The sequence below is a fragment of the Wyeomyia smithii genome, chromosome 3 (genome assembly GCF_029784165.1).
Source record: "Wyeomyia smithii strain HCP4-BCI-WySm-NY-G18 chromosome 3, ASM2978416v1, whole genome shotgun sequence".
Classification (NCBI taxonomy): domain Eukaryota; kingdom Metazoa; phylum Arthropoda; class Insecta; order Diptera; family Culicidae; genus Wyeomyia; species Wyeomyia smithii.
In genome coordinates, this window is record NC_073696.1 from 227,800,846 (window position 1) to 227,815,055 (window position 14,210).

The 14,210-nt window shown below is 38.7% G+C and overlaps 1 protein-coding gene across 2 annotated transcripts in view; it reads right to left on the minus strand.

The window, feature by feature from the left end:
* Nucleotides 1-14,210, minus strand: part of LOC129731141 (synaptogenesis protein syg-2) — an 827,904-nt gene that overhangs the window by 432,880 nt on the left and 380,814 nt on the right. For both annotated transcript variants that reach the window (XM_055690922.1, XM_055690921.1), the window contains exons 4-5: nucleotides 10,913-11,042; nucleotides 5,690-5,774 (exon numbers count right to left, since the gene is read on the minus strand). In XM_055690922.1, coding sequence (XP_055546897.1) covers nucleotides 5,690-5,774; nucleotides 10,913-11,042 — 215 coding nt within the window. The remainder of the gene's footprint in view (nucleotides 1-5,689; nucleotides 5,775-10,912; nucleotides 11,043-14,210) is intronic.

Genomic DNA, 14,210 nt, shown 5'->3' on the forward strand with positions numbered 1-14,210 from the left:
GGTTTCATTAAATAACATTTAGAAATCTGCCATATGCCATGTCAATTGCTACTTCTAATTTCATTACTCCACTCTTATTTTCTTCTTATTTATCTATACTTCTTTTTCTTCTTCTATTACATTTTGCAACTTAATTTAAATTTAAAATTCTGTTTTCTGTTTTGCTTCACTACGCAGTCTCTTTTTAATTTTTGTGTTGTTTCCAGAATTCACGTTTCACGTAGGTACATTTTTCTTCCTCATTTTTGTGAAGAGGTTTATCTTTTCAAACCGCATTTATATTTTCCATTGTCGAACAAATTTTCTTCCATTGTTTTCTACTATATTTTTTCACCTTCTATCCCATTTTGTTTGCTATTTCTCTCTTTCTCTCTTAAATTTATATCTCACACATGTAATTTTTCTGTTTTTTTTCTTATCGGTGTTCATCCTTCCTTTAGACGATTTGTTTTATATTTCCTTTCTTAACATTCCCATTCTCATTAAATCTAACATTTTTCCTCCTTCTTCCTTCTGCAAACAATTCCCTCATTCTTTTTTCCTATTCCACTTTTAACATATTTTCACATTTACCATTTTCCTCTTTTATTTTCTCGTTTTTCTTTTTTAATAGTTTTGTTTTTCTTATTTTTCTTTATCATTTCATTTTCATGTTTCATTTTCGATTTGTCATTCCTTTTTCATATTTGTTTTTTCTTCTTATTTCTATGGCACTTATTCACCATCCTTCTTCTTTATTTATTTTCTGCTATTTCTTCATTTTGGGTTTTCATTCGTCCTTTTTGTTCCACATATAAGTTTTAATTTTTTCTTCTACATTTCGCTTTTTCAAATCTCTATTATACTCCTTTTAATATTTGCCCATTCCATTTTGATTCCATGATTTATTTGTTAGCAATATGCTATCAGATTGATTTTTTTTTAATTTTTTCTAACCATGATATTTTAGTTTTGAAATGTCATGGACTTGGACTTGGACTTGGACTTGGACTTGGACTTGGACTTGGACTTGGACTTGGACTTGGAATTGGACTTGGACTTGGACTTGGACTTGGACTTGGACTTGGACTTGGACTTGGACTTGGACTTGGACTTGGACTTGGACTTGGACTTGGACTTGGACTTGGACTTGGACTTGGACTTGGACTTGGACTTGGACTTGGACTTGGACTTGGACTTGGACTTGGACTTGGACTTGGACTTGGACTTGGACTTGGACTTGGACTTGGACTTGGACTTGGACTTGGACTTGGACTTGGACTTGGACTTGGACTTGGACTTGGACTTGGACTTGGACTTGGACTTGGACTTGGACTTGGACTTGGACTTGGACTTGGACTTGGACTTGGACTTGGACTTGGACTTGGACTTGGACTTGGACTTGGACTTGGACTTGGACTTGGACTTGGACTTGGACTTGGACTTGGACTTGGACTTGGACTTGGACTTGGACTTGGACTTGGACTTGGACTTGGACTTGGACTTGGACTTGGACTTGGACTTGGACTTGGACTTGGACTTGGACTTGGACTTGGACTTGGACTTGGACTTGGACTTGGACTTGGACTTGGACTTGGACTTGGACTTGGACTTGGACTTGGACTTGGACTTGGACTTGGACTTGGACTTGGACTTGGACTTGGACTTGGACTTGGACTTGGACTTGGACTTGGACTTGGACTTGGACTTGGACTTGGACTTGAACTTGGACTTGGACTTGGACTTGGACTTGGACTTGGACTTGGACTTGGACTTGGACTTGGACTTGGACTTGGACTTGGACTTGGACTTGGACTTGGACTTGGACTTGGACTTGGACTTGGACTTGGACTTGGACTTGGACTTGGACTTGGACTTGGACTTGGACTTGGACTTGGACTTGGACTTGGACTTGGACTTGTACTTGGACTTGGACTTAAATTCTTAGACTTTTGAACTAGTGTACTCCTCGACTCACGGACTATTGGACTTCTGGACTTGTAATCTTGAACTCTCGGACTCTTGGTCTCTTAGACTCTTGGATTCTCGGACTTTTGGTATCTAATGTTAGGCTCAGAGAATCTTAAGCACTTGGGATCTTGGTCTCTTGGTCTCTTGGAATCTTGGGCTACTGAATTCTTGGAATCTCGAATTCTTGGACTCTCGCAATGATGGACTTTCGCATTGCTGAACTCAAGAATTTTTCATCTCCTGAATTTTTGGATTCCCCAATTATTGCACTTTAGAAGTCTCAAATTCTTGAGCTCTCGAATTCTTGAATTTTGGAATTCTTGGAATCTCAAATGCTTGAACTCTAATATTATTGGATTCTCGAGTTGTTGGACTCTTGGACTTTCGAGTTTTTGTATGCTCAGTTTCTTGGACACACGAATTCCTGGATTCTTCAGTTCTTGATTTCTCGAATTTTCGTACCCTCAAATTTTTGAATTCTCGAATTCGAAGACCCTAGGACTTTGAACTCTTGGACTTTAGAATTCTTAGACTCTCGAAATCTTGGACTCCCGTATACTTAGACTCCCGAATTCTTGAACTCTTGAATCCTTGGACTTACGAATTCTTGATGTCTCAGATTTGTAGACTTTAAAATCTTTAAACTCACGAATTCTTTGACTTTCAAATTTTTGCACTTTCGAATTCTTGGACACTCGAATTTATTGCCTACCAAATTTTTGGACTCGAACTCTTGGATTGTTGGATTCTTACTTTTGAATTTTTGGATTGGACACTTGGACTCTCGAATTTATGGACTCCCGGATTCTTAGACACCCAAATTTTCGAGCTCCCGAATCCCTGGACTCACGAGTTCCCGGACACTCAAATTACTGGAATCTCAGGTTCTTAGACACTCAAATTCTTGGGCTCTCAAATTCTTGGACTTTTGAGTTTTTGGACCAATCTTTGAATTCTCGAATTCTTGGATTCTCGAATTCTTGGACGCTAGAATTTTTGGACACTCGAGCTCTCGGACACTCAAATGTATACCGAATTCCTGGACTCTCGAATTTCCGCATTCCCAAATTTTTTGGCTTACGAATTCTCAGTTTTCCGAGTTCTTGATGTCCCAAATTCTTGAACTCTCGAATTTTTGGAATCTAGAATTTTAGGACTCTTGAAATCTTGATTTCTCAAACTCTCGAGCTCTTGGACTCCTGAATTCTTGGATTCTCGAATTCTTATACACCCAGATTTAGATTCCCGAACTTTTGAACTCCCGAAACCTTGGACTCTCGAATTACTGTAGTCTCAGATTCTTAGAAACTCAAATTCTTGGGCTAACGAATTCTTGGACTTTCGAATTTTCGAACCAATCCTTGAACGCTCGCATTCTTGGATTCTCGAATGTTGGACACTCAAATTCATTGACTGCCTTTTGCTTGGACTCTCGAATTTTTGAATTCTATGTTTGTTGGAATCTCAAATTGTTGGACTCCCGAATTCCTGAGCGCCCGAATTCTTGAACTCCCAATTTTTTTGATTGATAATTTTTCGGACTCTAGAATTCTTGAAGTCTCAAGTTCTTGAAGACTCGAATTTTTGGAATCTCGAATTTTCGGACTCTTGGATTTTTGATTTTTTAGACTCTCGAGTTCTTGGGTTCCCGGATTCTTTAACTCACGAATTCTTGGAGTCTCGAATTTTTGTACTCCCGAATTTTTAAACTCTCGAATCCTTGGACTCACGAGCTCTTGGACTCTCAAATTACTGGAGTCTCAGATTCTTAGACACTTAAATTCTTGGGCTCATGAACTCTTGAACTTTCGAAGTTTTGGAATCTCAAATTCTTAGACTCTTGGACTTTTTTTTATAGACTGTTGAGTTTTTCAACTCCTGGATTCTTGGATTCTCGAATTCTTGTACTTTAGGATTTAGATTCTCGAATTTTTGAACTCCCGAATCCTTGGACTCACGAATTTTTGGACTGTCAAATTACTGGAGTCTTGCATTGATGGACTCTCGTATTGTTGAACCCAAAAGTTTTTTATCTCTCCAATTCTTGGATTCTCAAATTATTGCACTTTTGGAGTCTCAAATTCTTGGACTCTCGAATTCTTTGAGTCTCGAATTCTTGTACTACCGGATTCTTAGACTACCGAATTTTTAAACTCCCGAATCCTTGGACTCCCGAATTCTTGAACTGCCAATTTTTTTTAACTGATGATTTCTCGGACTCTAGAAGTCTTGAAGTCTCAAGTTCTTGAACTCTCGAATTCTCGAATTTTTGGACTCTTGGACTTTTGATTTTTCAGACTCTCGAGTTCTTGGATTCCCGGATTCTTGATTTTCGAGTTCTTGGAGTCTCGAATTCTTGTACTCCCGGATTCTTAGACTCCCGATTTTTTTAACTAACGAATCCTTGGACTCGCGAGTTCTTGGACTCTCGAATTACTGTAGTCTCAGATTCTTAGACACTCAAATTCTTGGGCTCACGAATTCTTTGACTTTCGAATTTTTGAACCAATCCTTGAACTCTCGGATTCTTGGATTCTCGAATCCTTGGACAATCAAATTCATTTACAGCCGAAATCTTGAACTCTCGATATTTTGTGCACTAGAATCCTTGGAATCTCAAATTCTTGAACTAACGAATTCTTGAACTCTCGATTTTCTGTAATCTCAACCTTTGAACTTTTGAAATTTCAGGCTCTCGAGCTCTTAGATTCCCGAATTTTTGAACTCTCGAATTCTTGGCCTCTCGAATTATTGAATTCTTGGACTCTTGAATTCCTGCAGTCTCAGATTCCAGGTTTCTCGAATTCTTGAAGTTTAAGTTCTTAAACTCTCGAATCCTTGGAGTCTCATATTGTTGGACTCCCGAATTCTTGGATTCCAGGATTCCTGGAGTCTTAGATTCTTGGAGTCCAGAATTATTATATTCTCGAATTCTTGGAATCTCAAGTTTTTGGACTCACGGATTTCTAAATTTTTTTAATTTTTATACTGTCGAATTCATGGACAGTCGAATTCTTGAACTCTCAATTTCCGTGATTCTCGAGTTTTTGGACTTTCGAATGTATGGACCATCGAGTTTTTTGATCTTGGTCTTGGTCTTGGTCATTTTTAATCGCTTGAAAAAAGTTCTAAAGTATAATCATTTGAAGCGTATTTTTAAATAAAATAGAATAGACCAGAATAGAATGGAATTCATTCTCCAGTAGAAAAAATTCATAAAGCAGAGCTAAAACCATGTAATGGCGAGATGTTCACCAAAGAATGAGGCAAGATATTTGCATCTGTCTGCTCAAACCACTTTCTTCCGGTTGACAAATGCACCTCCACTAGAGTTTGAGTACGTAATCGTCTTTCCGGCGATTCCGTTCTTCCATTGTTTGCTTCCGTTGCCGTTTTGTGTTCATTTCTTAGACGATTCGTTTAAAAAGAAGTACACAAGTAAACTATTACGTTTTTTCTTACTTTAGGCAGAACAGTGCACCAGAGTTAACGGTGTGCACAAATTTCTCAGAACTCTAGATATCATATACAAAAGGAAGTTTGCTATACTTTTTCTACTGGTTGTTCCGCTTCGAAAGATTTTGTATGTGCACACTTCAAGTTGAAGTTGTCCGATTCTGGAGTGCACACTTCCGAATGCTCGTATAAAATTGTTTCTCTCATAACTGTGATGTTGCAGACGATGACGAATATGATGATGAAAAATGTTCGAAAAGGTCAGTTAATTTTCAATACTTACCCACTATTTCTAGGTTAACATTGCTATTTTTTGTTGGTGATAGTAAAAAATCTACTCTACATCGGAACACTCCGGCGTCTTTTTTCTGAAATACGAGATGAAAAAAACTGTATTAGAAATATACACCTAACCATCTTTTCAGTTTTAATCAACACAAATTTAGAGAGTTTACAGGCTAGTTATAAACAGTATTCAAGCTCAGCTTAAAACTATATACATACACGAAAAAAAATCGAATCCCAAACAAAGCAAACCACCCCGACCAGCGGCAAAAGTAATTCAAATCGTGCAATAAATTAGTTTTACATTCGATTTACGACCGGCCGCCATGTTGGGAACCCAATCATTATGATGGCGAGCCGTTTTTTTATTTTGTTTTTCTAAATTCCCGGAACCCATTTTGCAGCAGCTTCTGCCAAGCCAAACAGAGAGAGAAAAAAATTCGTGGGGTGAAACGAAAAATTTTCAGCCCTCGTTTCCACCCCGGACAGTTGCAAAACAAAACCCCTCCATAAAGTTGGTCACGAGCATTCTGGTGCTGGTGCCGCTGATTAAGTGGATCCGGCAAAGCTGCTGCGGATGTTTGAGCGAAAGCTTTCACACGGATCGAAAATAAGGAATCTAATTTGTGTGAAAGTATTTTCCGGAAGTTTCCTTCGATCCGCGCTCGGTTGTTGGGCCTTCTCCCAAAGCGTCCTGCGATTTGAATGTTCGCTGTGTGTTTTTGACGTAGAACTACGTTTTTCTTTAGCCTACCACATAGGGATGTAAATAGGAAAACTATTAACGAGAAGGGGACGAAATATAATAATTGGTTTGTTTCCAACCGATTTCCTTCATTCATGCAGTAATTGTTTGGAAAATTATACACGCATCCACCCAAATGTAGAAAATTGTTGATTGATTAAGCAAACTATTGTACTATTGATAATTTTCAAGCCTTGTTAGAACGAAAATTACGTCCTCTAATTGGTCGTTATATGATTGCTTCCCAAGGACGGTCGACAGAATCATATACCTTGCAATTGAAAACATGCTGTTTGGCCTATATAAGAGCCTGCTTCAGCCGAAGCCGCTCATAATAGTTCTGGACAGCGACAAGTTGTCAACAGCAGTCGTCCTTTCTTAGCAGCAGCACTAGCCCTGTGGTTGGTCACCACGTCTCAGGAGCAGCGCGGTTCTTCTCAGCGTGTGTCGCTAGACTGCCATTATTCTCCCGTGTTAGGGCAGCATGAAGATCGTCATCACCAAATCCAATTTTGAACAGCAAAATGCCTTTTTTCAAGGCAAATAAACAAGTAATTGAAGGGTGAAAATTTCCTAGCATCAACACAAGCAAACATTCTTCGCGGGATCCTAGCAATCAAATTCTGTTGTAGTTTATTTAGTTTAAGTTTACCCCCACTGTTGGGACAACACAAAGGCTGCGATCAACATAACCGATTTTGAATAACAAACTGCCCTGTTAGAACGCATTCACAAAGGCAGTTAATTCGAATATGCAGTACTGATATAAAGTCGATTCTATCAATCAGCATTAACAGAATTTCGTCGTCTCCCAGCTGCCAAGTTGCAACATGATGCAACACGCAACAACGAGCAAACGAAATCGCTTGATGTTACAAACCGCAATAAAATACGGGTTAAAACCGTTGCGTGTGTGAGAGCACCATCGGTGTTTATTCGCTGGAAACAAATATCGAATGCGAATTGTGGAATAATTCGTCTAAAGAATATTAGAGAATTAAACAACTGAAAAGAAGGGCGTGGTCTATTACGTAGCACCCTTTGGCTATAAAAGCGTGTTTCTGGGAAAACTAGCTACATTCATTAGTCAGAAGGTGAGCTGGATGGACCGGACCGTCGACAACGTTGACAGCAGTAGAAGCAGATACAGCACTCAGAAGTAACAGCGGGTTACGCCTGTGGCTGCCTTCAAATTAAATAAACCACTTGCGCTGTGGTTGGTCACCATGTCTCAGTTGCAGCGCGGTTCTTCTCAGCGTGCCTCGCCAGACTGCCATCATTCCCCCACTGTAGGGGCAGCATAAAGATCGTCATCACCAAATCCAATTTTGAACAGCAAAATGCCTTTTTTTCAAGGCAAATAAACAAGTCATTGAGAGTTAATAATTTTTGACAACGTAAGCAAGCATTCTGTGCGGATTCTAGCAGTTACATCTGTCGCGGCCGTCTAATTTACAGAAGGTGAAACAGCTTCCACAGTGCATGTTGTCCGTGTATCTTAACTTCCCCACTGTTGGGGCAGCACAAAGGTTGCGATCAGCAACCGATTTTGAACAGTAAAATGCTTTTTTCAAGGCAAAAAAAAAAAAACAAAAAATATTGTGAATACTATGGGGATTTATGCCGTGGTGACGATTTATGATATTGCTTAGTTGAAATGATGGGATAATAGATAAATGGGTTGATGGATTTGGGATTTCCCATAACCACGTGAAGGTTCCCGACCACAGACATAAGTTTCGTACTCAGCACGGCACAAAATGTGAAAATTGTCTTTTACTCCAAGTAGTGCAGTATTACTTTGTAGTGTTGTATTATTCTCGTACGATAGACTCCCAGCCTTTATTGAGAAATCAATCGAAAGTTTAGTACTGAAGTAAGATGTCAAAGTATACGAACACCAAAAACAAGCGTGATGCTCGGAAACGCGCGAAGAACCTGCAAGGGGGAAGTGCGTCGAAGAAACCAAGAACCAGTACTGAGCGTTCTCGGTCCCTGCGAGCCAGAGTGGCAGCAGACGGCGGTGAAGCGAGTTCAACCACTGGTTGGCACGCCGGTGAAGGGCCTTCTACTCGAGGTAGGAGGAATTTAACAATTTTTATAAAGCATCAACTTTTATCGAATACTTTTGTGTACTTATACTTGGAAGAACCAAAAAAAAAAAATATCGAATCTGAAAAATCACTTCATTTCCGCATCTTTGTTAAAGTAAAAAATGGTGACGTTTAATATCAGTGGGAGAGAGTAGTGTTAGCTTTTTGTAATCTACGAATGGCATACCATAAATTAATGTCAGGCTTGGCACATTGATTTGATTGCGTTCAACTGTGTTAACCTTAATAATATCAATAACCTTAAACAAAAAGGCACATTGTGGTTTGGATTTAAGTCGTATAATATACATACAAAAAAATATATGGAATATATTTTTTGGAATATATGTAATGCAATCGTATGGTTCTGAAGAAATATGGACCTACAGAATTTTTCAATTTTCAATAAACAATAAATATACTGTTTCAATATATTTATGAATGAAGAGATCTTGGCGTACACATTAGGGCTGATCTTGCAGTATCATCTTCAATATTGGATTGAGGGAGTAACTTTAAATGTTAACAAAACTAGTGGGAGTTTGTTCTGCTGCACTAGTTTAGTAAATGATAATTCTAACAGTGTTTGTTAACTTTTGCAGTTAAGCTCTTTTATGATTATCATATTGAAATTTTTAAGTAAACAAAAGTGGAATTAAATAAATATTTATAATAATAATTATAATAATAAATATTGATAATGATGAAATAACGGAATATTATTTTTGACGTAGAACTACGTTTTACTTTAGCATACCGGGATGCAAACTGATAAACTGGGACGAAATTTGTCCCTTTTCAAATGCTTATAGGTCGGTTGGTTTTCAACCGATTTTTTTCATTCTTGCCGCAATCGATTGGAAAATTATACATGCACCTGCCCAAATTCAGAAAAATATTTGAATCTACGAACTATTGCACTATTGAAAATTGTCAAGCCACGTTGAAATAAAAATAACGTCCTCTGATTGGTCGCTTGCTTGCTGTGTGTATGATATGGTATGATGTGTGTATGGTATGATGATATAGTATGATGTGTGTGTGTGTGTATGATATGATATGATGTGTGTGTGTGTGTCTCTATGATATGATATGATGTGTATGCGTCTGTATGATATGGTATGATGTGTGTGTGTGTGTGTGTCTATGATATGGTATGATTTGTGTGTGTGTGTGTGTGTGTAACAGCAACAATATCGCACGCTTAGCCTGGGAGCTAATAGCTGTCTCGATCAACTCGATTTTAGTTGAGAGAATTCGTTATCGATATTGTTTTCGGCACATTTTGTATGTGTAGGATGAGTACAACGATACACCGTGCCCCAGTGCTGAGTCGAGAAAATTTCCAGCTCGAAAAGATCCTCGACTTGATCGGGAATCGAACCCGATATCACAACCGTGTTGAAGAGCTAGCCGACCGACATCGCTAACCACAGAGCCACGGGGACCACACTGTATGTGCTGTGTATGGTTTTTAACTCGGCACGTTCTGCTAACTTCTGAATCCGGTTCACGAAATTCACAACCCTTCATTAGTAGACATTATAACTCATTACCCAAGTAAAAATATAGGTTTTATCAAAGTTTTATAGCGCTCAATACAGCCAAAAAAGCGCTATTAAACTTTGATAAAACCAGTTGTGTTACTAGGGTAATGAAACACTCAATGCATTTGTTAATAGTGTACGTAGTTCTACGTCATTTATGCGGTCGTGTCTTGGATACAACCTCCTACTTTTTTATTTTCTTTTTTTTCTTACTTTCTGCTGGCATGGGCAACATCCGATTTGCACTTTGCGCCGTGGATCGGCGCTGGGGAAAAAGGAACAATTTATTACGAATGGGAAAGTAATAATCTCCTTGGATTTGCTTGTTTGACTTCGGTAGATCAAAAAAGCCTTCCATTTTTTTCGCGCCTTTTACGTGCTTCGTTACGAGCGCCCGTCTCGTTTGAGAAAATCAATTCCGAACCAGCTCATCACTGGTGAGTTGTTATCTGTGCAGTTAGTTAATTGATTCAAGTTTATTTGGAGGTAGTATTTCCATTACTAATACAGGTTTTAAGGTGGTTGTTTTGAAGTATTGTCATGAAGTATTTGAAAGTATTTTAACCAAAAAAAAAAAAAAACTGAAAGCTACAGACCCATTGTTAATTGTAGCATAAACAACAGTAAAATGAGTATAAAAATTCAAAAATGTAATATTAAAAGTTTCATAATTGTCCAAAATGTGAAAATTACCAGAAATGCGCATCTAAGACATAATTTTATCCAGTTTTACATCGATTTTTACTAGAGCTGTACCTTTTAGTTCAGTTTTGCTTTGTTTTCGATTCTACTGTTAAATAAAATCACTCCATTACACTATTAATGCAAATACTCACCAGCACCGGACTGATGACCAACTCCGCCCGACTCTTGTCCCGCAACGGTTTGAAGTTGGCACGATCCTCCAGTATGGAGCCGTCCCTCCAGTGTGACGGTAGTTCGCTTTTTTTTACTCGCGTATCGTAACTGAAAGTAGAGTAGCGAAAAACACGCAAAATAGCGCCGTTAGTAAACAATTTCCACCAACGAATATCTAGTTTATTTATTCCTCATCCTACGCGCACTTGAACTTGGCAGTCAATGATACAGAAGTGGAGCAGCACACCCCTTGCTACGAATGAGGTCATATAAATGTGTTTATAAATAACATACATGCGATGTGAATATGTTTTTCTTACCGAGCGGTAAAAAAGATGGAAAATTCAATATTTCAGTGCTTTTCTTTGCACAATTCATTATGCCCAAATATATATCGTCTCACTTTTGAAATGTTGCCGAATTTTATCAGCCACCCTTGGCCACCCCCCGAGACACGTGGGCAGCCCGACCGGACTCCGTTATGGTTTCGTGAAACGGTGTCGTTCAAAGAGCCACAAACATTTAACAAAAAGCCGTATAATTTTATTTCCAGTTCTCTCCAGCCTACGGCCGAGACGGCTGCCGATTCGAGAAACGTTCCTCCCGAAACAGCACGTTTCGCCCGTCCCTCATCGTGTCAGGGAATTTTATTTAATTTGCTGACATGACATGGCTTCTTCCGACGAAGGAAATTTCCAGCCGTTGTGGGCTAGTGCGGGGGCGCTCGTGTGTTTGTGTGTGTGGGGTGGGATTGCAGATTTTGATATGGGCCACCGGAGCCAGAGGCGGCACATCTGAATGAAGAACTGATGGTTCCCCATTTATGTTTACATTTTGCCGAACTACGAGATTTTCTTTTTTATTTTATTCCTGTTTATACAAAAGTGAAAAATAAAACTCACATATTCGGAGTTTCGCAGTAGACTGGAGGGGTAAATCTGTTTCACCATGACCGAGCTTAAATATTCAGCCTGTTGAATGATAACAAATCAGGTTTGAGGATTGTACACGGACCGAGTGCGGTACGGGGGCTTGGGAATGGGTTGAAGATTTTGGACTGATTTAGGATGCGGACAGTTCCAGTTTCTTTAATTAATGTCTATCGTAAAGAGGGTATAAAACGATGAAGTTTTTTGTTAAATGTTAAATTAATCAGTAGATCACAAAAATACCAAACGGAGCTCAATTTTTCGTTTTTAAAAAATCATCCTTTTTATGAAAACGTATGAAACTGTAGTGCGAAATAATAAAAGTCTTATATTGCAAATTTTCCAAATTAGTAAAACACAGCCTTGCGCACGAGAAAAATTTTTGGAAGAAAAATCCTCATCAGACCGGGAGAAAAATCTCTTTTTGATGAGATAGTTTTGAATAATCGAAATAAAGCCGGTGGTTGACGTGGATAGTATGCTCGGAAAATATCTCTGTAGGTTATGTAAAAATTATCGAACAAAACCTAAATTCTAATATCTCCCCTCTTCTTTCTTCTATTTCTCATGCACATTGCGAGCTGAGATGCCAGACTTATATGAAAAAAAATCCATAGATTTGTGCATTAAATCCGAGCTCTGATCGCGACGTATGTGAACAAAAGCGAATCAGTTGCCACATTTGACAAGTTGCAGAAACATAATAACTTAAATAATTTCGGGCCGCTTAAAAGTGCCATGTGCCGTCACAATAGTGACATCGACAAGTTTGTTTAATTTATTGTCATTGCAGATTTGCATTTGTCAATTCCACGAGATGATCCTAGCACTCATAATATTTCTTCACACTGCAAGCAACTAAAAAACACATATTACAAATAATACACGCTACCCGCATACGCGCAACTAACTATTACCAATGGCCAAACGGCTGAAAGCAAACGCGCCAGATCCGGATAGAATCACAAACATTTTCTGTAGTGTTATATACATACTTGTATGGCGGTGCTTTCCACACAAACGAGAGATCCAAAATCTAGCGCTATGGAAGGTGATATCTAACCACCAGTGCAGTTCGTCCGCTATAGAAGGCTAACGGCGAACGAGCAAGTATTGCAGGGACTGGGCATTATCTCAGCGAATCCTCTTGCTACAGTGATAGGTTTAACAATGAAAACTAAATTTCTGCATACTAGCTTTTATATGGGTCATTCCATGTCAAGTGTCCGAGGAAATGCATCAACCATCTCCGATTTCGACCAAAATTTCTGGGTCGATGTATTTTGGGCCGGAACTTATAAGTTCAAAGTGTTGTACCGATTGGTGGACCCCTCGGCCAATGGGACTGCCTCCATTTTTTGCGAATTTAGCAAAACACCTTTTTTGTTTTGTGAATATCTCGGGACTCTGGAGAGCTACAGGTGATATTAACATTTCGATAACACAAACGCCTGCTAGGATACCATTAAGATAGCAGCCATTTATGTAGAAGCGCTTACGTGCGCAGACAAATTCCAAAATCTTGCAATTTTGAAAATGCTGTATCTCTGGAACGCTACATTTTTTTTTTTGCTGATAAGTGATTCCTATGTAAAATCGTCTGCTAAACACATTGGCGTAGTCAAAATTAAAATCGAAGAGGGGTATTTCAAAGAAATTGCAAATTAAGTTTTGAATCAAAAAAAAAATGTAATGTTGTCAACACTGCAGAAAAAACTGACAACGCAGTTCGATTCTACGTCTCAAACCTTTCAAAATGATATGTCAATATCACCTGTTGCCTTCAGGGTTCCGAGATATTCACAAAAAAGTTGTTTTGCTAAATTCGCAAAAAGTGAAAGCAGTCCCATTGGCCGAGGGGGCCACCAATCGGTACAACACTTTTTACTTATAAGTTCCGACCCAAAATACATCGACTCACAAATTTTGGTCGAAATCGGAGATGGTCGATGCATTTTCTCGGACATTTGAAATGGAATGACCCATATGTGACTACTGAGAGTTATTCATCATTGTGCACTTGAGCGAGCAGAACAACAACTACAACAAATCGCTTAGAAATTCAAATCGTTTATATACTTTGAAGTCGGCTGTGCTGGGGAAAAAAGTAATAATAAGTTGTTTAGTTTGACTTAGACAGGGGGGTAAGAGTTTTGTCTGGCCTGAGTTTCGCCGGCACTTCAATCAACTCTAATAGATAACAGAATGTTATCATGGGCACGTAAAAATAAAAACCGTAAAATCGAAACCTCGAACACTCGCCTGGGTGTTTACGGTAAAAAACCTGAACGATTATTATTCATCAAAATAAATTACGGTTTAAATTGTTATGTTATATCCAACTTAA